The 24,480-nt window shown below is 50.1% G+C and overlaps 1 protein-coding gene across 1 annotated transcript in view; it reads right to left on the bottom strand.

Annotated features, from left to right (window-relative positions):
* Window positions 1–1,427: 1,427 nt before the first annotated feature.
* Window positions 1,428–24,480, bottom strand: part of ARID3C (AT-rich interaction domain 3C) — a 107,966-nt gene continuing 84,913 nt past the window's right edge. Inside the window, exons 4-8 of the mRNA XM_028749403.2 lie at window positions 12,866–13,049; window positions 10,455–10,699; window positions 8,435–8,704; window positions 5,036–5,125; window positions 1,428–2,894 (exon numbers count right to left, since the gene is read on the bottom strand). Coding sequence (XP_028605236.2) covers window positions 2,755–2,894; window positions 5,036–5,125; window positions 8,435–8,704; window positions 10,455–10,699; window positions 12,866–13,049 — 929 coding nt within the window. The 3' untranslated portion in view covers window positions 1,428–2,754. The remainder of the gene's footprint in view (window positions 2,895–5,035; window positions 5,126–8,434; window positions 8,705–10,454; window positions 10,700–12,865; window positions 13,050–24,480) is intronic.

The raw sequence follows: 24,480 nt of genomic DNA, 5'->3' as shown, positions 1-24,480 counted from the left end.
TTTAAAACCACATGTATAGCCCACCTTTCCTCCAAGCTCAAGATGGCACAAGTAGTTCTCCTTTTCCTCCTCTAATCTCCGCAACAACAACCCTATGAGGTAGGCTTGTCTGAGAGACTGTGGCTGGCCTAGTGAGCCTCATATTTGAATCCTGGTCTCCCAGTTCTTAGTCTGACACTCTGTTACACCACAGTCTCTTTCAAAGTCACCCAAGCTCATGGCTTTGCGGGGACCAATTCCATAGTGTGTGTGATAGTCAATGTGCAGAAAGACTCGTTTTTCTAGCATGGGCCGGACCCTGCAGTTCCACTGCTGTTTATATCTCCCCTTTTTATTTCCAAGTGCTCTCCTGTTCCATCCCATCATTAAGGTTCGGTGGCTACCTGACTCTGAGCTGCCGCAAGGTGCCCAGGCATGAAATGTTGGGACATATTCTATCAATAAACGGTATTATAAGCATTTATTTTTTTATTGATTGAACATGGGCCGGGCAGTAGAGAACCTCCTTTGCTGGTCAAAGGTTACAGGTTCTCGATTCTTGATCACCCAACAGTTCAAGGGATCAGGCCGAGAGGGGGTGACCCTCAGAGCAACCGGGGAGAAGGGGGCAGGTTGTTGCTGTGAAACATCACTCGTCTCCGATGCATCTTTTAAAAGTATTTCTGCTTTTATTTCCATCTCATCGGTACTTGCATTCATTCCCCTGAGCGCCAGGACCCAGCTCCCGACTCAGTGCGCTGGATCGACTCCAAAAACAGACAAGGAAGGGGGAAAGGGAGAGCGGGGGAAGCAGGAGGGAGCGGTAGCAGCAGGAAGGGCCGGGAAAGCACCACCTAGACACAAGGAGCAAAGGGGTTGTCTGGAGCTGCCGGGAAAAGGAGGACAGAAAATGAGAGACAAGAGATGAGCTCGCCGGCCACCTCCATTCCCGCGGCGGAAGAACCAAGTGCCCAAATGCATCCCATCTTTGGTAGAAGAGCTTAAAAACAGTCATGCCACCCGCAGTCCCGTCCTCTGCCCATGTCCGCATTTCCCAGAGAGTCCTGAAATGTCCTTTTCCGGAGGCAGCGTCCATCTGGGAAGATGAAATCTCGTGCAGCAAGTGGCTCGTGCAGCAGAGAAGAGGAGAGTTTCTTTGGTCAAAAGCACAGGATTGTTTCAAAACAAACCAAAAACCAAGCTCCCGTCGGATGCAGAATCAGCGGCAGCGGCAGCAGGCCGAGTCGCCAGCTTGGCTGGCCTGCCTCTCCCCAAACCCACCCCCACTTCCCCCCGTTGGCACATTTTTCAAAAGAACATGAGGTAGATGAACTCGATCCCTTCTTTGGTACGTCTCTATAAACCTTGCACGGGCACAAAAAGAGATTCCCCGACACCCCACCCGGACCCCCACCCCTCCAGTGATTCCAAAGGATTGCCCCCCCAACCCAACCCATCCCTGTTCCCCACCCCCGATGGCAGCCTAACCAGGGGGAGAGGCAAACCCAGCCTGTCCCCAACCGGCTCCCCAAGGGTGGCGATGAGGAAAGTGCGCCAAGGTCAGCTACCCGTCGGTCCGTGTGCGTTTGCTCCCCGACGGAGGGCGCGTTGCACGAGGGGAAAGGAGAGGCACCCGTGTTGGGCTGGCAAAGCAAGGAGGGGAAGGGATGGAAGGGACCAGCGGGCATCGCCAAGGCACCTTTCAGAGGGTACCGCGTTTGGGGAGGCGTTGGGTGCCACAGCGGCGGGGGGCGAGAAAAAGCAATTTCTACAATCAAGTGCAACTCAGCCCCAACCCCGGAAGCTGCTGTCTTATTCCCGAAGAGGACCACTTCCATCACCCGCCTCGCCTGCCCATTCTTTGATTCCCTGCCACCTCGGCCTCCATCTTTCCCCTTTGGCTTCCCTTCCCACTTCCACCCTCTTCCCTTCTAAACTCAACGCCAGGCTTGGGGTTCTGTGCACCTCGCATCTCCCCCAAGTGCTTTTGATGCCCCACAGTTGTGGTTTGGAAAGGACAAGAGACCCCGTCAATGGAAGGGAGAGGAGGACCACTGTGTGTGAGAGAGAGAGAATGTCCGGGGTGAGGTGGGCCAGGCCTTGGGGGCCAAATCCACCTTCCCGGGCCTCTCTCCCTGGCCCCTGAGACTCTCCCCTTGCCAGTTCTGATCCATGCCCTCCTTGAGTGCCTGGTGATGCCTCTTTGCTTGCCCGCACGTGGGCGCAGAGACCTCTGGCACCTGTGTGCCTGGAATGATGCCCGCCAGCGCTGAGGCCCCACCCACCTCTGCCCCTGGCACCCCCAGCCTGGCATGGAGCAGGCGAGAGCGAGGCCTTGGTCTCACGAGGGCTGCCCAGCCCTGAGCGATGTCACGTCGAAGATGTGAGGTGTTGTGTGTGCGAACAGCATGCTTGTGCTGGGTATACAACTGTGCGTGTTTGACAGGGGAGGGGAGCAGATGCAGGAAGCACCCGTGCCCGCCGCTGAGTCTTCTCCAGAGTCCAGAGTCTGGCCTCGAGGTCTCCCCATCCTCCTCCTCCTTCTCCAAGTCCCCTCAAGTCCTCTCCAAAGCTCTCTGCTCAAGCGCATCGTTCCATCCTGCCCGGAAACCCCACCCCCCAGGAAAGGATGGGGCTGCAGCACCCAGCCCCACTCAGCCGCAACCCTGGGTGCCCATTGCTGGACGCTGGCACAGGGCAACCATGGCATTGTCTCTGCCGCCCGAGGTCACCAGGTTGAGGGGTGGAGGCAGGAGGCTCCCCGGACGTCTCCCCTCACGGCGAAGTGCTGGCCGGAGTGTGGCCCCCCCGTGGCACCGTGGACAGCAGCTGGCTCTGCGAGGTGACGGGGCTGCTGTGGCTGTGGGCACTCGCAGTGCTGCCGGCGACGCCAGACCTCCGGGCAAACAGCACACCTGTCGGGAGAAGAGAGGTCAAGGTTACAGTGGTTCCCATCTGCCGCCGAGGAGGTCCTTACACAAAACAAAAGACTTGCCGTGAAAATCCCTGAAACGAGAAGTAATTGACTATAGAATTGAATTAAATAACAAAAATCAAAAAAATGTAAGGAAAAATTAACCTAGAATTCAACAAAGACTTAACGAGGTGTCGGCTACAAAACCCGTTTCACTGAACTCATCCGTTTCCTCAGAAGGAAATAAAGAAATTATATGAGCAGGGCTAAAATGTTTTGCTGGAAATCATTTAAAATCATTTAAGGTTTATAATGTCCTCTTAAATAGGGCTATGTTTAAAACTTGTCATTGAGGTTTTTATACCGTTTTTGTAAACTCAAGGAAGCGTTTCAGCCCTGCTCTTGAGTTTGTTTGATATCACTTAAAATCATTTAAGGTTTATAATTTCTTTATTTCCTTCCGAGGAAACGGATTAGTTCAGTGAAACGAGTTTTGTAGCCGGCACCTCGTTAAGTCTTTGTTGAATTCTAGGTTAATTTTTCCTTAAATGTTTTGATTTTTGTTATTTAATTCAATTCTACAGTCGATTACTTCTCGTTTCAGGGATTTTCATGGCAAGTCTTTTGTTTTGTGTAATTTCTTGGTTCCGTGACTGTCTTTTTTTCACAGAGGTCCTTGGCTCTCCCCTGGCAATTCAGGAGGGGGCCGGGGGCTGCCCAATTCTGGCTCTGAGAGGGCCGGCCTCCTTCGCCCCTTGCAGGGGCTGCGCAAAGCCTGCCTCTCTATACCTCTTAATGCAGCGTATAGACTATGGAACCCGCTGCCACATGAGGCAGCGAGGGCCACCAATTGGGATGGCTTTATTTTAATTTTTTTTAATACATCATTATCAAATTTTATTAAATATTACAAGAAAATAAAAGAAAAACAAGAAATAGGAACAATACTGAACAATACATAAAAACACTTATCTACTCATTTTTCAAAATGTAGATTAGAAAAGAAGAGAGATGAAAGATAGATGAAAAGGCACAAGAAAAAGAAAGAAGAGGGAAAAATACTTTCCATAATCAATAATACCAAATCCATATTTCAAACATTTTCAATATATAAATCATAGTTGAAATATTATAAAAGACTTCCACCACATTCATTTGTAATCAATCAATTCTTTGTATTCTCTATATTCTTCGCAAGGTTAGTCTAAGCACAACCAAACTCGTATTGAGCCCTGTTTGTGTAAATATTCATTTGAGCTTTCCTATTGTTTCTGTACCATAGTTTTAGATTTATACCTTATTCTGTCCATCAATTTGGCTAACTCCAGATCTGGAATTGGGATGGCTTTAAAAGAGGATTTAGGCAAATTCTTAGAGGAGGGAAAGGCTATCACTGGCCACACAGCAAAGCTTCTGAATGTCACCAGCTGGAAACCCACAGGAGGAGGCGGCAGAGCATAGCCATCCTGGCTAGCAAGAATAGATAGCCTTTTCCTCCACAAATTTGCCTAATCATCTTTTAAAGTCGTCCGGGTTGATGGCCGTGATTGCCTCTTGTGGCAGTGAGTTCCATAGTTTATACGCTGCACGAAATAGCTCTTTTATCTGTCCTGAATCTGCCGACATTAGGCTTCTACCTAAGAGATCACAGCTGAAAAGCAGACAGGTAAATAATGAATCTAGGGCACATTGGTGCCCAGTCGCTGCCCAGGAGGCTCCTGCACTGCCCTTGTTCTCAGCTTTGCCTCTGAAAGCCATAAGGGCTAGAAACTTGACTTTTCGTATTATTTACAAAACGGAGAAAGGCAGGTTTCTGCCGGAGAGGCCGGACAAGCAGGTGAGCACAGGAGGCTCCCAGGTGAGCATAACATGCCAGGGCACCCAAATCAGAGGAGCATTCAGGTACAACCTGTCCAAAATTGCCACCCTGGTGCCTGGCATTCCTCACATACATTCTTGCCCCTACCTGGGCAAAGGACAGTCTCTTGCACACCGCAGGCCCTGTGACTTCACGATGATGGATTTTATCGTAGCAAAGACATCAGGGTCGGAGGGAAAGGTCGTCAGCCGGGCCGCAGCTATAACTTATTGGATTTCCCGGCTGCAATTACACGGGCGAAGCAGCCCCCCCTTTCTATTTACCTGTGTAGACAACTCCATTTATTTCTATTGACATGTTGATACTGCTAATGCCATTGCTGGACAGGTTCAATGCAGCCTCCTGTCTGTCATCTGGAAGGGGAGAAGAAAATGCCGATAGAGGGATTTCGGGAGGGAGAGGCGGGAAGGATGGAGCCCAGAGCCAGCCCAGCACCACTTTGCACAACCCAAGCCCGCTGTTTGATTGGCGGCTGCTCATCAAAGTGAGACGGGCCAGCAGCTCACAGCTCAAGTCCCTGCGGCAAAGTGGCTCAGAGATTGTTCTGAAAACCCATAAGCCTTGGGTTCAAATCTCACCTCTGCCACTAAGTCAGCCTTACTCACCCATCTCAAAGTTGGTTTCCTTAATTTTTTAATTAACATATAAAACACATACATATACATTTACACAATACACGTACATAACACACTACCTTATTTTCATAATATAAAACATACCTACATTACTCTATATAACACCTTTCTATACTCTACATCTCAACATATCTACACACCTACCCCACACCAAGTGACTTGACTTCCAGCCGTTCTTGCTACGCTACTTTATTTTTCCAACTAGCTTAAACACATTTCATTACTTCTTTAATCTCTTCTTCTATCTTGACTTTACTCTCCTTTCACTCTAATCAATTTCTGGATTCACTCAATATCTGTCAGAAATTCTACCTTTTCCACATAAATTTTGATGTATTCCTTAAAGATAAAGGTAAAGGGACCCCTGGCCATTAGGTCCAGTTGCGGACGACTCTGGGGTTGTGGTGCTCATCTCGCTTTACTGGCCGAGGGAGCCGGCATACAGCTTCTGGGTCATGTGGCCAGCATGACTGAGCCGCTTCTGGTGAACCAGAGCAGCGCGCGGAAACGTCGTTTACCTTCCCGCCGGAGCGGTACCTATTTATCTCCTTGCACTTTGATGTGCTTTCGAACTGCTAGGTTGGCAGGAGCAGGGACCGAGCAACGGGAGCTCATCCCGTCGCAGGGATTCGAACCACCGACCTTCTGATCGGCAAGTCCTAGGCTCTGTGATTTAGACCACAGCGCAACCCGCGTCCCTTAAGGACCCGCGTCCTTAAAGATAGCCCACTCCTTATTAACTTTTTGTACCATATCTCCTCTTATCCTCCCTGTTAGTTCAGCAGTATGGAAGCATTCCATCATTTTAGATAACCAGTCTCTCTTAGTTGGGACGCTGCTGCTTTTCAAATTTTTGGCAATCAATAACCTTGCCGCAGTAGTTGCATACATAAATATTGCCCTGACGGTTCTTTTTATTTCCTCTGACATGATACCTAGGAGAAAGGATTCTGGTGTGTTTTTTTCCCAAATGAAAATCTAAACATCTTTTTCAGTTCGTTGTAGATATTTTCCCAGAATCCCACTATCTCTTTGCACTCCCACCACATACGTAGAAAGGTTCCTGCCTCATCTCAGAAGTTTTAAATCGTTGTTGTTCATTTTTCTCTGCAGTAATTGTATAGTTTTGTATTTTTGGTAAATTGCTTTGGGCAGGAGGTTTCCACAAGCAAGAGGTGGGTAAATTTTGTGATATAGGTAAATAAGGAAGCAATCTTGCTTCACCTACCATATGGGGGTAATACTGATCTACCTTGCAGGGTTGTTGTAGCACAATAATGGCTATGAAGCGCTTTGAAGAGGCTTGAAGTGCGATGCAAAAGGTAACTTAACAACGGAAGCTGAGAATCCTTGAGAAACATCATTTTTGCAAAGTTGATTCTAGCGTGTGTGCTCTGTTTTATAGATCCTTGCTGAAAGGAATCTGTTTCTTGGATGAACGGACCCCCAGAATAACCTCGCCAGCACTGTCAGCGATGGCCCTGCCACACAGTTCACTTCCACGCTATCGAAATCACTTGCAAAATAAAGTGTGCAAGCTCCCTTCCTGCACACTTTCACCTGCTTTCTTAACTTACTAATTTCTCCACACCCTTTCCTACCCAGACGCATTCACTGGGGTGCAAAAGTGCTTCTCCAAAGTCAAAGAATTCTAGAATTGCAGAGTTGCAAGGAACCCCCAAAGGTCATCTAGTCCAACCCGCTTCAAGCAGGAATCTCAGCTCAAGAACTAGATGTCCCGGGGTCCCTTCAAACTCTACAACTCTATGATACTGCAAGATCAGAAAAGGGAGCCTTTCTTGGTAGTTCTGCTGAAGTATTTTTAATTTTATTTTTTTGCTGGCAGAAGGGCCTTTTCTGTGACAGCTCCTAAACTGTGGAACTCCCTCCCACCAGAAGCATGTGTTTCTGTACAGTTTTCCGCAAATGCTGAAAGATGCACCCCCTCTGCCTTGCCCCTTGGCCCCCAAGAGGTGTGGAAAACTGTACAGGCCTAAGACCCTCGTACCTACAGGACCGCCTCTCCCGGTCTGCCCCGCAGAGAACCTTAAGGTCCATAAATAGCAACCCTAGTGGTCTTTTCAACACTGGCCCCGTCCTGGTGGAACTCTCTGTCTCATGAGACCAGGACCCTGCAGGATCTGATTTCTCTCCACAGGGCCTGTAAGACAGAGTTGTTCCGCCTGGCCTTCGGCTTGGAATCAACTTGATCCCCTTCCCCTCTTTCCTTTCTCCTTCTGTGACGGAACTCCTATTTGGGGACTTCCCTGGCTTTTTTTCCTGGCCCACGTAAGACCAGTCTGGATATTTCACCTTGGTGAAGACTTGACGTTTTCATCCCCCAAAAAGATTTTGATTTGAGTTCCTACTGAAATGAGGCTGCCTTTTAATGCTGTATCTTAATCTTGTTTTTAAGTTGTATTTCAATCAATTGTTTTATATCTGGTGTCAGCCGCCCTGAGCCCTGAGTCTTGGCTGGGGAGGGCGGGGTATAATAAAAATTATTATTATTATTATTATTATTATTATTATTATTATTATTATTATTATTATTATTATTATTTTTCAGGGCCTGCTCTGGTGACAGCAATCTGCTTTTCCAATTCTTGCAACCATCCCTGGAACGTGCTGCTGGAGAGCAGGTAATACAATGGATGATGATGACAGCTACAGATCCATGTCACCTCTGGACCATAGCTGTCAACCTTCCCTTTTTTTGCAGGAAATTCCCTTATTCCAGCGCCATTTCCCGCTGCTATCCTGGATTGTTAGATATCCCGTAGACTTTCCCCGGGACAGGTGAGGCTGCTGATCCCTTATTTTCAAATCTGAAAGTTGACAGCTATGCTCCGGACACTGCCCTCTCAGGCTGCGCTGCCCCAGAGAATCCTGGGAACTGTAGTTTGGGGCGAGATCCCGAGACACGTCATCCTCCTAGCACAAAACTACGCTTCCCAGAATTCCCTGCGGAGAGCAGGGGTTTGCAGACACCCTTTGCGACCCAGACGCGTGAGGAACGGCTCTCACCTCCGCGGTTGTTGATCTTGATGTTGACCGGGAACTGCGACGCCATGGCCAGGAGGTTCTGCTGGAGGGCGTGCTGGACCAGGCGCTGCTGCTCCTCGGCAACCAGGGCCATCTTCTTCTCGGGGGGCTCGCCCCCCTCCAGCTTCTCCCGCAGCTGCTCCAGGGCGGCCGCCTGAGACGCAGCCGCTTGCGCAGCCACCAAATGGTGGCCGGCTAAGCTGACGGGGATGGCCAAGCGGCCGGGGACCGCGGAGGAAAGGATGCTCTCCTCTGGAGGGGGAGGAGAAAAGAGAGGGGGGAGGAATTGCAGAGCGTAAGAATTGCGAGGGACCCCCAAAGGCCATCCAGTCCAACCCCCTGCAGTACAATGATGACCTAACCTGGGGAGAAAACAGCAAAGACCTGAGCACAGCAGAGGTTATATTTTCTGAGAATCCTCCGGAAAAACAATCTCCCAAAGGACCTGTTGATGGCATTTTACCATTGTACTGTGGAGAGTGTATTAACTTATGGTCTGTGTGTGTGGTTTGGGAGCTGCACGGCCAGGGGGAAAACAATGGGTGGTAAAGACTGCGGAGAGAATAATTGGGTGCACTCTTCCCACCTTGGATCAAATCTATGCTTCCAGGTGCCAGAAGAAAGCTGCAGAGATAGCGCAGGATAGTGCGCACCCCGGAAATGATCTCTTTCAGCTTCTGCCTTCTGGAAGAAGGGCCAGGGTTATAAAGACTAGGACTAGCCGTCTGAGAAACAGTTTCTAGCCAAATGCGATTTTGGTTTTAAACGCAGTTTAAGGTAGTCTCTATGGGAGTATATTGTATTTCATTATGGGGTACCAGAGTGGTTCCGCTCCTTCCTCCTGGGCTGTGTTCAGAAAGTGGTGGTGGGGGATGAGTGTTCAGACCCCTGGGCTCTCACTTTTGGGGTCCCTCAGGGTTCTGTCCTCTCCCCCATGCTTTTTAACATCTACATGAAGCCGCTGGGAGAGATCATCAGGGGGTTTGGGCTGGGTGTCCATCAATATGCGGATGATACCCAGCTATACCTCTCTGAAGGTGGTGAAGGTCCTGTGTGAGTGTCTGGAGGCGGTTGGAGGATGGATGGTGGCTAACAGATTGAGGTTGAATCCTGATAAGACAGAAGTACTGTTTCTGGGGGACAAGAGGCGGGCAGGTGTGGGGGACTCCCTGGTCCTGAATGGGGTAACTGTGCCCCTGAAGGACCAGGTGCGCAGCCTGGGAGCCATTCTCACAGCTGTCCATGGAGGCGCAGGTCAATTCTGTGTCCCGGGCAGCTGTCTGCCAGCTCCATCTGGCACGCAGGATGAGACCCTCCCTGCCCACAGAGTGACTCGCCAGAGTGGTGCATGCTCTGGTTATCTCCCGCTTGGACTACTGCAATGCGCTCTATGTGGGGCTACCTTTGAAGGTGACCCAGAAACTACAACTAATCCAGAATGCGGCAGCTAGACTGGTGACTGGGAGCGGCCGCCGAGACGATATAACACCGGTCTTGAAAGACCTACACTGGCTCCCAGTACGTTTCCGAGCACAATTCAAAGTGTTGGTGTTGACCTTGAAAGCCCTAAACGGCCTCGGTCCAGTAGACCTGAAGGAGTGTCTCCACCCCCATCATCCAGCCCGAACACTGAGGTCCAGCTCCGAGGGCCTTCTGGCGGTTCCCTCGCTGCGAGAGGCCAAGTTACAGGGAACCAGGCAGAGGGCCTTCTCGGTAGTGGCCCCCGCCCTGTGGAATGCCCTCCCATCAGATGTCAAAGAGAACAATAACTCCCAGACTTTTAGAAGACATCTGAAGGCAGCCCTGTTTAGGGAAGCTTTTAATGTTTAATAGGTTATTGTATTTTAGTGTTCTGTTGGAAGCCGCCCAGAGTAGCTGGGGAAACCCAGCCAGAGGGCGGCGTATAAATAATAAATTATTATTATTATTATTATTAAAATACGGTAAATCACCTCTTTTGACACCTGGGAATTTCAGTCTGAGTTATGTCCAACTGCCTCACCTTTCTTGATGGCGTGCACCTGGTTGATCTGGCTGCAGTTGTGCGCAGAGATGGTGAGGGAGGGCAGCGGTATCTTGGGCGAGGCCAGGACCCCCGGCGTCCCCACCGGGGAGTAGTTGAAGAGCGTGGTCCCAAAGGCTTGCCGTCTCCCTTCCCTCCGGTTGCTGTCAATGGCGGCCTGCAGTTCGCCGGGGGAGCTGAGCGCCCGCTTCTCACACTCATAGGGATAGAGGTATTTCATGTACCTGGCATGCGGAGGGAGGCAGAAAGGGAGAGAGGAAGCGTGGCGTAGTGGTTAGAGTGCCAGGGTAGCGGTTCCCAAACTTTGTCCGGGCAACCCCGTCCCCTCAGTTTCATAAACTCACCCCCAACTCACCCACTACCCACTACCCACTAAGGAAGTCAGACTATCCTCCACCAGGGCCAGGGCCTTCTCAGTGGTGGCTCTGACCTGGTGGAATGCTCTGTCCCAGGAGACCAGGGCCCTGCAGAATTTAACCTCCTTCCGCAGGGCCTGTAAGACAGAGCTATTCTGCCTGGCCTTTAATTTGAATTCAGCCTGATCTTTTATTCCCCTTCCTTCCCTCCCTCTCCACTTTTTATGAAGATTACCTGCTCTGGGATCCCAAAGCTAATTCTCCCCTGGTCTCCTTGCTGGCCCAAATAGGGCTAATTTAGCCAGCTAGCCCTGGTGACCATCTAATGTTTATTGGATGGATTTCCCCCTAAACTGATTTTTGATTTTACTGTTATTCATGTTTTATACCGTATTTTATGCTGGTTTTTTTGTAGCATCAATTAAGTCTTTTAAATTTGTTGTTAGCCGCCCTGAGCCCGGTTTTCTGAACCGGGAAGGCCGGGGTATAAATAATAAAAAATTATTATTATTGTTATTATTATTATTATTACCCTATTCAGAATTGTTCAGAACAGCGGTTTGCATGACCCGCTAAATAACACCATAGAATGCAAAGCAGATGTTTCTTCAATATCCAATTAAAGCTGTTCCGTTTATTTAATTCAAGCAAACGGATGGATTTTGATTTAGCGATAGCAGCTTTTCAGAGTCATTTGTAGCTCCAGAGCCCCCTCGCCTCTTAGTGCCCCTGCAAGGAATCTCATCGCCACTCTCAGGGCGCCTGTGAGACTTGGGTTCAAATCCTCCCTCGGCCACAAAGCTCCCTGGGTATGACCTGGGGCCAATCGCTGTGTCTCTGCCTAGCCTGCCTCGCAGGGTTGTTGTGGAGATATAACAAAGAAAACCGTTTACACCAGCTGGACCTCCTTAGGGGAAAGATGAGGCACAGATGGAATAACGATAGTCAAAGAAATTGAGATGGCTCTTTTGAAGAGGCTCCAGGATCCTTCCTGCCAGAGTATAGCCATTCCTTTCCCCTCTACTGAGGGCTGTGTGTCCTGAATTGCTGAATAGCTAGACGGAAGGCAGAAATCCAGCAGGTGCAGCTCCCCATAACTAAATCCAGGAAGATTTGCACTTCTGAATAGCTAGACAGCAGGCAGAAATCCAGCAGGTGCAGCTCCCCATAACTAAATCCAAGGAGATTTGCACTTCTGAATAGCTAGACAGCAGGCAGAAATCCAGCAGGTGCAGCTCCCCATAACTAAATCCAGGGAGATTTGCACTTCTGAATAGCTAGACAGCAGGCAGAAATCCAGCAGGTGCAGCTCCCCATAACTAAATCCAGGGAGATTTGCACTTCTGAATAGCTAGACAGCAGGCAGAAATCCAGCAGGCCAAGCCTCCCCATAACTAAATCCAGGGAGATTTGCACTGCGGAATGTCTGAATAGCTAGACAGCAGACAGAAATAAGCAAGGGAGCCTCCCCATGACTAAATCCAAGGAGATTTGCACTGTGGAACATCTGAATAGATAGACATCAGGCAGAAATCCAGCAGGTGCAGTCTCCCCATGACTAAATCAAGGGAGATTTGCACTGTGGAACGTCTGAATAGACATCAGGCAGAAATCCAGCAGGTGCAGTCTCCCTATGACTAAATCAAGGGAGATTTGAACTGCGGAAGATCTGAATAGATAGGGAGGAGGCAGAAATCCAGCAGGTGCAGTCTCCCTATGACTAAATCTGGAGACGTCTGGCCAGTTCCTCTCACAGCAGAGCCACAGCAGCGCTGCTTTGAAAACTGGCCAGAAACGCCTGCCCAGCTGCGCCATGGCTGTCCCCCTCCTCTGCCCTCGCTTGGAAGCGGAGAAGCTGTGCCCCAGGAGCTGCTCTCGCTATGCCTTCTCCCACTTGGGGCCAGTAAAATCCCTGCCAGTCCCAGTCCCATATGAGGCCGGGGGCTGGTGGGAGCCGTAGCCCCAAGCTCTGGCGAGGGCGCCCGATTGGAAAAGGGCTGCCCTGGTTTCCCCGCGGGACAGCAAGCCACTCACTGCGTACGGAGGGTGAAAGCAGCGCTGGTGATGGAGGTGGGCAGGTTGAGGCCTTTGGTGATCTCGCGCCAGATCTTCTTGTTGATGACTTCCACCAGGCCCCCTTTCTCGGTCACCAGCCGATAGAGGGTGTAGAGGTCCAGGACCTGCTTGGCCATGATGGGGATTCGGTTCACGGGAGTCCCTGGGGAGAGAGGAAATTCAAGGTTGGCAGATATACAACAGGTGCTTATGGTGGAATTGTAAAATACCGTATTTTTCGCTCTATAAGAAGCACTTTTCCCCTCCTAAAAAGTATGGGGAAATGTGTGTGCGTCTTATGGAGCGAATGCAGGCTGCGTAGCTATCCCAGAAGCTGGAACAGCAAGAGGGATCACTGCTTTCGCTGTGCAGCGATCCCTCTTGCTGTTCTGACTTTGCTTCACTGGAGAGGCGCTGCGCAGAGAGGGAGAGAATAATTTTCTTGCTCTCCTCCTGTAAAACTAGGTGCGTCTTATGGTTGGGTGCGTCGTATAGAGCAAAAAATACAGTAGTTTAAAATCACAGTCAAAGCTCGGAATAAATGTGCTTCAAGTTAAGTATTTTCAGGTTGTGTTCCGCAGCAACCCAGAAGTAACGGAGCGTGCCCATGCGCAGACGGTCAAAATGACGTCACGCACATACGCAGAAGCGGCAAGACACAACCTGCGCACTCACAGATGCGGGCTGCGTTCGCTTCAGGATGCGAACGGGGCTCTGTTCCGGAGTCCCGTTCGCACCCCAAGGTACCACTGTACTGGGAAATCGAACAAATCCCAACAAAAGAACTGCAGCAAGGGAAATTGATGGACTATGTGGAACTGGCGAAATTGACGCACAAACTTCGCAAAAAGGACAACTGTGACTTCGAAGAATGGGAACCTAAAGAAACAACAAAATGAGTTGGACTGCTTGGCAGGCTTTGAATAAACAAACACAAATTTATTATTGGTAACATATTGACAGATAATTTAAGGAACATTACCATTTTATAGTATGCAGAGAATAACATGTGCTGCAAAACCAGAGAGAGGAGCTAAAGGAAGTCCTGGGTTTTTCTTGGGGAGGGGAGAGGGAAAATCGGGGGGGGGGGGATGTGGATGATATGTTTTTGATAAATTGTTATGCTGAAATTTCTAATAAAAATTATTCAAAAAATAAAATAAAATAAAATTACTGGGAAATGATATATGTCAGGGGTTCAGGGAGAGAGGCACAGATGAGGGAGGAGACTGAGAGCGAGGGGGAAGGATCCCAGGGCGACGAGGAAGAGGATGACAATGACTTGAGGTTTTCCATGAGTCTTTCCAGTGAATCGGAGGATTCCCAAAAGGGGGCGCCCCTGGTCAGGCCAAGGGGAGCCACAGGGGGGAGTAGCCAGGAGCAGGACAGCAGCAGGGGAACCCCCAGTGGGAGTTGGAGATCGGGACCGGCTTCTCCGCCGGAACGGAGTGAAGAGGGTGGAATTCCCAGTGTGTCAGATGAAGCAGAGCAGGAAGCAGAGAGGGGAAGGAGATTGGGGCAAGACGTCCTGCCGGAAGGGGCGGAGAGTAGTACAGAGAGCAGTGTAGCTGTCAAAAGGAAGGTCAGAAGCAGCGTACGCGCGCCAAGTTCAAATGTGGAGGCGCGCGGAAGTGAGGAGAGCCCGGAGGAGGAGCCTGGTCCCAAAGCACGGAGGAGGGGGGAGCAGGCGTCAGGGGATTCAGCCTCGGGGGAATCCAGGAGGGAAGGAGCCCAGGGGGGCAGAAAGACCCTGCGGAAAAGGAAGGACAGGAAGAGGTGGACCAGCACAAGCCTCTTAAACTGGTGTAGAGGCGGGACTGATTCAGAGGGGACTTCAGCGGTCTAAGCGTAACAGACGTGGGGCTGCGCGCCTCGGTTGTGAACTGACAATGTTGTTCTTCAATAAAAGCTTTTGTACATAAGCTGGACTTGGCGTTGGTCTCTTGTGAGCTGGGACCTGAGGCGGCCCTGACAGATATATAATGAAATGGGGGGAAAAATGTTTAAGATAACCTTTGTTAAAAGCCCAGAAGCTTTTTGCTTAGGAATTTTAGGTCTCAAGATCTGCCAAAGGGGAAAAAAAAACTTTTAATGTATGCTACATCCATGAATAGCTGTCAACGTTTCCCTTTTCTTGCGAGGAATCCTATTTGCAATAAGGGAATTTCCCTTTAAAAAAGGGAAACGTTGACAGCTATGCATCCATGGCAAGGATGCTATTGGCACAAAGATGGAAAAGCAATAAAATGCCAACTGAGGAAGAAAGGCAAGAAATGCTTATGGAATACAGCGAAATGGCCAAACAAACTGAAAAACTTTGACTTAAGGACAAAAAAAATCCTTCAAGGAAGATTGGGAACCATTTACGGCTTACCTACGGAAATGAAATATACTCGGAGTCAAGTGTAGATTTCATGCTCTTTATTCAGCTCATAGTAGTGAGGAATGAAAGTTCCCCCAAAAGATCTGCCTTATATACATTATTTACACAATGGGACCCACATGATTGGCTAGTTCCAGGATTCTCCTTTAGGCCAATCAGGTTGCGGATTCACTTCCACCTGGAGCTGGATTGGGTGGCTCCTGCGGACCAATCATACTGCTGCATTGTTCTAGGACCAATCAGACTGCTGCATTCTGAATCCTATTCAACTCAGTACATAACAAGAAACAATGCAAAGAAATGGACTCATTTGCAGGTTCTGAGTAATCGCTTACAATTAAGGGCCCCATTACCTTCAGGAGCTGAGGGCCTCATCAAACCTAAATCCGGCCCTGAGTGGGACCGACTCCCTCGAAAGGGGTTGGACTCTCCTTCATTGGAGATTTTTTAAACAGAGGCCAGATGGCTCAGCTGTGAGTTTGGCATTAAAGGTGTTGGACTAGATCACAATCAGGGTCGCTTCTAACTCTACAATTCTATGGTGTTATGAAGATATCAGTGGTTTGGACTGGGTCTTCAGTGCTCAACACAACCCTTTTCCCAATCAGAATAAATTGTGCAGGATTATATCTATGAATGATGGAAGGATGCAAGGTTTTGGCTCATGCAAAAATGTCTTTCTTTTCCACGATCAATGCAGGCTGAAGAACATAACATTTCTTATTAAATAATTTTGGCTACCGCGGTACATGCCCAAGTTTATGTAAAACCCCTAGATAAAGGTCACGCTATAAATTAAGAATTTAGAAAAAGCGGTCCTGTTTTATTGGTCCCACTTGGTTCTGTGGCAAAGAAATCTTTTGTGACGTAGGATTGATTCCCTCCAGCAGAGGGAGACAAAACCAGAGGGAAAAGGCTATAAAAAAATTAAAACATCAGAGTTCGGGTTAGAAATGCAGGATTTAGAAAAACGCAGATTAACCTTTGAGATAAACTGCCCAGCAAAGAGGTCAGCTGGTCAGGAATGAGGGCGCTTCCAAAGGAAAACTGGAGATAAAACACAGATTGATGAGGCTGAAATAGCAAAAACCTGGAGTGGAGCCCTATTCCTGCTTCGACGTCCATTACTTGACTCTGGACTTCGCGGATCCTTCCCAGAGCGCAAGAATTAAAACGGAGTAACCATTTCCGTGAAGCCAGTTGTGATGGATATATTAGAGAGTCTTGTGTGAACTGCATTAAAAAGACAGCTCACCTCACCCCCCAAATTTACCTGCATGTGGTTCCATTCTTTACCTGCATTCAGGAAAACATGTAAAAAAAATTCTTATGGATCTAGACAGCTTTTACGGCTGTCTGCAACAGGGACAGCAGCAATTCTTTAGCTGTGATTCCTGCATTGCAAGGGGGTTGAGCTAGATGACCTTTGGTGACCCTCCAACACCACAGTTCTAGGATTCTTCAAAAAAAATGTTCCCACGCATTCTGTGGCAAGAAAAGCTGGATTCTGTGCCCCGACAATTTCCGTTGATATGCCTAACTTTGCTCCGTTTTGCATGCTTTATTTAGCAGTGTGGCGTCCTTGTGCTCACCCATTCATTAATGCTTTTGATACGGTAGGGTATGAATTTAAGGATTCAAGGGGAAGGTGGCCCAAAAAACCACTGATCTAGCCCCATTATCGCCCACAGTGATGACAGGACTTGAACTCAGGACCTCTCACCCACTAGGCGCATGCTCCTCCACTGAGGCACGGAAAGCATCTTCAAGTAATAATAATAATAATAATAATAATAATAATAATAATAATAATAATAAAGTTTATTTATACCCTGCCCTCCCCGGCAAGATCTGGGCTCAGGGCAGCTAACACCAGTAAAATCACAGTAAAAACATAATAGGGGGAAAGGGGGGGGAACCAATTTAAAATACAGGTTAAAATGCAATTTTAAAAGTAGCCGATAGATCAAAACCATAAGGGGAGGGAAACATAAGGGTCAGACTGAGTCCAAACCAAAGGCCAGGCGGAACAGCTCTGTCTTGCAGGCCCTGCGGAAAGATGTCAAGTCCTGCAGAGCCCTGGTCTCTTGTGACAGAGCGTTCCACCAAGTCGGGGCCAGTACTGAAAAGGCTCTGGCCCTAGTTGAGACCAATCTAACCACCTTGTGACATGGGACCTCCAAAATGTTGTCATTTGTGGACCTTAAGGTCCTCCGCGGGACATACCAGGAGAGGCAGTCCCGTAGGTACGAGGGTCCTAGGCCGTGAAGGGCTTTAAAGGTCAAAGCCAGCACCTTAAACCTGATCCTGTACAGTGGTTCCTCGCAAGACGAATGCCTCGCAAGACGAAAAACTTGCAAGACGAAAGGGTTTTTGGTTTTTTGAGTTGCTTCGCAAGACGAATTTCCCTATGGGCTTGCTTCGCAAGACGGTAACGTCTTGCAAGTTTGTTTCCTTTTTCTTAACACCGTTAATACAGTTGCGACTTGACTTCGAGGAGCAACTCATAGCACGCGGTGTGGTAGCCTTTTTTGAGGTTTTTGAAGACTTTGGTGATTTTTGAAGCTTTTCCAAAACTTTTCCGAAACCGTGCTTCGCAAGACGAAAAATTCACAAGATGAAAAAACTCGCAGAACGAATTAATTTCGTCTTGCGAGGCACCACTGTACTCCAGCGGGAGCCAGTGCAGTTGGCAAAGCACTGGATGAATGTGATCCCGCCGCAAGGACCCCATAAGGAGTCTCACTGCAGCATTCTGCACCCGCTGGAGTTTCTGGGTCAGCTTCAAGGGCAGCCCCGCATGGAGCAAATTACAATAATCAAGCCTAGAGGTGACTGTAGCATGGATCACTGTGGCCAGATCAGGGCGAGAAAGGGTAAGGGACCAACTGCTTAATACGGCGGAGATGGGAAAATGTCCCCCATTCCCAGAAAATGACTTCTGCAAGAGTGCCCACGTTCCAGTGCGGGTGTGCACTGATTAGATTAGGTGGCTGCCCGCTATCTTGACAGGACAGTGTTTCGTGGCAGGATTTGAATGCAGAGCTAGACCTAGACCAAGCAGAGATGGGGGGTACGTGCCCAAACAAATGTCCCAGGACCTACTGCACCGGTTTTCCTCCACAAAGAGGCACTTGCTCTCTTCCTCTGGCATGAAGGCTGCTTCTTTTGTCTCCTCCTCCTCCTCCTCCTCCTGGTCTACTTTGCTAATTACTCACCTGCCCTCTGCGGCCCAAGCTACATGCTGCATTATCAGCTTATAAAATTGTCAGCTTGTCAGAAAGCTTGTTAATCTCGTTCCGGCTCCCTCTGGAAATGTTTTACGATAATCGCTTCCGTTCTTGACAGAGCGGTTTCTATTAAGGGGCACCGGCGGCAAGACGCGGCCAGCGTCCCAGAGGAAAAGGGGGCACCACGGACGGAGAAAGGAGCTTCTGGACAGGAGGGTCTTTGCACTCCAACCTGACCGGTCCCCAAACCCCTGGATTTTGAGCCAGTCGCTGGACTGCACTGTTTAGCTAGAAGCCCAAATTACAGGGACTCTCCAGACTGGTGGTTTTAATGGGTGTTTTCCTGCAACATGTCACTGATGTAGTGATCGTGCACCTGCGGTGAATTTATACTGGACTGTCTGCGTGTTTCCGTGCGCTGCGCTGGTGCTGGTTCGCCAGAGCAACTTCGTCATGCTGGCCATGTGACCCAGAAGTGTCTCCGGACAGGGCTGGCCCCCGGCCTCTTAAGTGAGATGGGCGCACAACCCTAGAGTCGGACACGACTGGCCCGTACGGGCAGGGGTACCTTAGTCTGCGCATCAGCTGTCTTTATTAGTCGTTCTGTGTTGCTTGCCCTGTGCGCATCATTGCCATCTGGAGGGGTGTTCCTGCACTACAGCGCAGCAAAAGCTGGATCAGCAACAAAAGCCCAGAACATCTGTGGTATAAAGAGTTACAGAATTTCACCAGCTCCTGCCAACCTAGCAGTTCGAAAGCACACCAGTGCAAGTAGATAAGTAGGTACCACTGTGGCGGGAAGGTAAACAGTGTTTCCGTGTGTTCTGGTTTCCGTCACGGTGTTCCGTTTTGCCAGAAGTGGTTTAGTTCTGCTGGCCACACAACCTGGAAAGCTGTCTGCGGACAAACGCCGGCTCCTTTACCTTTTAACCTTATTAAAGGTAAAGGGACCCCTGACAATTAGGTCCAGTCATGGCCGACTCTGGGGTTGCGACGCTCATCTCGCTTTATTGGCCAAGGGAGCCGGCGTACAGCTTCCAGGTCATGTGGCCAGCATGACTAAGCCGCTTCTGGCGAACCAGAGCAGCGCACGGAAACACCGTTTACCTTCCCGCCGGAGTGGTACCTATTTATCTACTTGCTAGGTTGGCAGGAGCAGGGACCGAGCGACAGGAGCTCACCCCGTTGCGGGGATTTGAAGCGCTGACCTTCTGATCAGCAAGTCCTAGGCTCTGTGGTTTAACCCACAGCGCCACCCGTGTCCCTTGATTTTACCTTATTAGGCATTGCTTATTATAATGAACCACATTTATAGGCCTGCTTTAGCTTCTTGCATTGGCTGGGCATTATATTTTGCATGGGCACTCGGTTGTTCATGATCCTGCACCATAAACCGGCCTTTAGACAAAGGGTACGGCAAACATAGGTGGCGCTGTGGGTAAAACCTCAGCGCCTAGGACTTGCCGATCGCATGGTCGGCGGTTCAAATCCCCGCGACGGGGTGCGCTCCCGTTGCTCGGTCCCAGCGCCTGCCAACCTAGCAGTTCGAAAGCACCCCCGGGTGCAAGTAGATAAATAGGGACCGCTTACTAGCGGGAAGGTAAACAGCGTTTCCGTGTGCGGCTCTGGCTCGCCAGAGCAGCGATGTCACGCTGGCCACGTGACCCAGAAGTGTCTGCGGACAGCGCTGGCCCCCGGCCTCTTGAGTGAGATGGGCGCACAACCCCAGAGTCTGGCAAGACTGGCCCGTATGGGCAGGGGTACCTTTACCTTTACCTTACGGCAAACATGTCTTGAACAGAAACTATATGAACAAGCCACTGTGACAACAGGGTGGTGGGGAAATCGGGCTCCCTTCTTGTGCTCTTATTGGGCTTCAACTTCCCGAACGAGGGGCTGGTGCCAGGATGGACTTCTCAGGTTGGCAGCCAAGTCGAAAGTGGTCTTTGCCCTTTGCCAAGTTTCCGCTCTGCCACTGAGCTGTGGGTCCTCACCAAGGGCTCATCATCGCCCAAGAGAAAACAGAGGAGGAGCCCAGGCTCCCCAAACCTGCCCAGAGTCCTGAAAGCAGGACCGTAAGCGGCTCCGGCTGGTGAGCCACGCGCGAGTTTCCCAGCATGCTCCCTGCCCGCAGGCCTGGCTCACCATCTAAACTGAAATCAATTCCAATAACCCCGAGGCATCGACAGCCCTTCACAGCACGTCTAGGTCTAATTAACAGCCTTTTGGGTCACCCGGACCAGAGAGCTCGGCGGCACAGCGTCCCTTCCAGCACCTGCTGCCCATAAAGTGGGAAGGGTGGGTTGAGAGGGGGGCATTCCGCAGGGCCTTGCAGACGAGGCAATCCCACCGTGACTGCTTCCCGTTGCCCCCCACAAAAGAGCAGGGGAGTCCCCATGGCCAGGAGGGGCTCCTCCATTGCTGGCCGATGGGCCGCAATCTCTCCTCGCCATGACCTTCCCTCGCTGACCTCAGCGGCTTTGCGCAGCTGCTGTGGTTTGCAGAGGGAGCCCAGCGCCGAAATGAGCATCTGGGGGCTCTTCGGGATCCGAGTGGGCGAGAGGCTGGGAGGGTTGAGTGCAATGCAATCCGACCCCTCTCGCTGGGGGGGCGGTGTTATATATGGGGCTGTGCCCAGTGTGGCTCTGCATTAGAGGAAGAACACACAGCAAGGTATCACTGCTGCAAAGAAACGCAGGGTCCTGCAGATTTAGCAAACGCATCTCAAAAAGGACAGTGGAGGACCTGAACATGGTGCAGAAAAGGGGGAAGGGAACCTAGGGCCTAAGGAAATGCTTTCTGGGGGGGAAACAGCCCGTCCCATGTTGCATTGTATTTTTAATATTTTGTTGGAAGACGCTCAGAGCGGCTGGGGAAACCCAGCCAGATGGGTGGGGTATAACTACAGTGGTACCTCTGGTTGCAAACGGGATCCGTTCCAGAATCCCGTCCGCAACATGAGCAGAACGCAACCTGCATCTGCATGTGCGCAGGTCACGATTCGCCACGTCTGCGCATGCACGTGATGTCATTTTGTGCGTCTGCACATGCGCAAGCAGTGAAACCCGGAAGTATCCCTTTCCGCTACATCCGGGTTGCCGCGGGACGCAATCTGAAAAAATGTATCATGAAGCAAACGCAACACGAGGTATGACTGTACTTTTCTATGTATAAGACTGGGGTTTTTTTACATTAAATTACGGTTAAAAATCTGGGGGCATCTTATACACAGATAGTGCATATGCCCATTTTCTAAATTTGGGGTCCCCAAAAGTAGGGGGCATCTTATACATGGGGGCGTCTTATACACAGAAAAATATGGTAATAAATTGTTGTTGTTGTTGTTGTTGTTGCACCAGGATGGGTGGAAAGTCTTGTTCCTTCTATCTGCCCACTCTGTTCGCCATGGCCAGCCAGGACACTGTGGCTGTGTCAGTCGAATCCAGAGCAGGAGCAGATGCAGAGTGGAAACAGCCGTGGCCAACTGACCCGCCTCACAGCCCACAGACCAGATGCCAGCTGGGCAATTGCAGGTGGGCAACTCCAAAGGAAAAGCAGCAGGTGCCCTTTGGTGTCTCCCCTTTAGGGGCACAGTAAGTGTGGATTGCCTCAGCGCCTAGGACTTGCCGATCGAAAGGTCAGCGGTTCGAATCCCCGCGGCGGGGTGCACTCCCGTCGTTCGGTCCCAGTGCCTGCCAACCTAGCAGTTCGAAAGCACCCCCGGGTGCAAATAGATAAATAGGGACCGCTTTCTAGCGGGAAGGTAAACGGCGTTTCCGTGTGCTGCGCTGGCTCGCCAGAGCAGCGATGTCACGCTGGCCACGTGACCCGGAAGTGTCTGCGGACAGCGCTGGCCCCCGGCCTCTTGAGTGAGATGGGCGCACAACCCTAGAGTCTGGCAAGACTGGCCCGTATGGACAGGGGTACCTTTACCTTTACTTAAGTGTGGATTGGCAGCCAAACCTAACAAATGCATGTTCTTGCAAATCTGTACGAGAAGGAGCTAAGTCTGCAGAGCTGTGTTGTTGACACCCGGACCATAGAAACACAACTGGCAGAGAGGGCTTTGTGTGATGTCATTTCCCCTCCTCTCCTGGAGAGGAAAGAGCATAGACGACTTCCTGTTCCTCTCTTTCTCTTCTCGTGGCCAGCCATTAAAGGACATATGCCCTGGGTTTGCTCCTGGCACATAACGGAAGCTGTTGCTACCATAAATGTAAGCATTTTGCCTGCATAGTTTTTACTGTTGCCACTGCTGCGAACCAATGCACAATTATAAAGTAAGCAAATCTAATTTTTGAACTTACTTCCTTTGTTAAGAGGCGTAAGGAAAAGGAACTCAGCTTAATTCATTAGCTGGACTTGCTCAAAATAAGTCTTTGCAGTCCAATGCCTATGGAGTAGAACGAGGGGCGGAGGAACAATTTGAAGCCTTCCTCCCACCTGGAAATTTTGGAGCACGTGAGGGTCTTTGGGGGGAGAGTCTGTCCATTCTCAGAAATGTGGGGCAGCCTTAGTGGGGGTGAGGGAGGGCATTGCACACAGGAGGGGGTGTCACATAGCCCCCAGGCTGTTAGTAGGAAGAGGCTCAAGTAGGCAGCAGAACAAAGGAAAACAGGAGGGGTGGAGGAGGCACTTTGAATAACAACCCCATCTGGCCAGTGGGACTCACTGCCACAGGATTTCTCCTGCATTGCAGGGGTTGGACTAGATGGCCTTTGGGATCCCAACCATAAAGTTCTGAGATTCTGTTGTTGTTTAGTCGTTCAGTCGTGTCCGACTCTTCGTGACCCCCTGGACCAGAGCACGCCAGGCACCTCTGTCCTCCACTGCCTCCCGCAGTTTGGTCAAACTCATGCTGGTAGCTTCGAAAACACTGTCCCACCATCTCATCCTCTGTCGTCCCCTTCTCCTTGCGCCCTCCATCTTTCCCAATATCAGGGTCTTTTCCAGGGAGTCTTCTCTTCTCAGGAGGTGACCAAAGTCTTGGAGCCTCAGCTTCAGGATCTGTCCTTCCAGTGAGCACTCAGGGCTGGTTTCCTTCAGAATGGAGAGGTTTGATCTTCTTGCAGTCCATGGGACTTTCAAGAGTCTCCTCCAGCACCAGAATTCAAAAGCATCCATTCTTCGGCAATCGGGCTTCCTTATGCTCCTGCTCTCACTTCCATACATCACGACTGGGGGAAACCATAGTTTTAACTATAGGATGTTCCAAAAGCAGAAGCAAAAATAGCTTCAGAAAAGCATTCGATGGGGCATACTTTGCTTATCAGTTACCTTTTCCTAATGGGACTTGAGGCAAGGTGGAGGGAGGGAGAGAGAGACTGGGGTGGCTCCTCTGCCCCCAGCATCAGCCGTCACCCCCATAAGCCCAACAAGCAGAGATCCGCCTGACATTCCCTGTGCAGGCAGTGGGGTCCTCTGGGCAGGGCACCATGGAAGCAGCTGCCAGTCCCTGACACACAGGCAGAGAAAAGCTCCTTATTTATGCCCTTCCTTTCTTCTGGGTGGCCGTGAATGGGAGCTATCGAAAAGCCATCCATTTGCAGCCGAGAGGCCGCCAGGGTATCGCCGCTCGACTCAAACGCGTCCGTCACTCAGCGCCGCTTCCTCGCCCCCTTAATTTATGACCCTGATATTGGCTGGAGTGCTCCTCATAAGCCTGAAAAGCCTGGCGCCTTCATTCTTTTCAACCAGCTCATTTCGCTTGTTTCTTCACTCTTTGGTCAGGAGGGGAGGGAGTGTGTGTGTGTTCTGGGGTGGTGCAATTCTCCCTTCTGCCTTCCGTCCTTCTGCAAGGCAAATTATCTCCCTGTGCAATAATCCGACTCCCGGAACTTTCTGAAAACCCAGAAGCATCTCAAACGCAGGAGAGCTTCTGCAAGTCAGGGTAGACAATACTGACCTAAATGGACAAACTGGTCTCCATTTTTTTATTCTATAAATAGGGAGAGTCTTATATTTAAGCATTCCTCCCATGA

The sequence above is a fragment of the Podarcis muralis genome, chromosome 11 (genome assembly GCF_964188315.1).
Source record: "Podarcis muralis chromosome 11, rPodMur119.hap1.1, whole genome shotgun sequence".
Lineage (NCBI taxonomy): Eukaryota > Metazoa > Chordata > Lepidosauria > Squamata > Lacertidae > Podarcis > Podarcis muralis.
The sequence above is the reverse complement of the archived record's forward strand: the minus strand, read 5'-3'. Positions and strand labels throughout refer to the sequence as shown.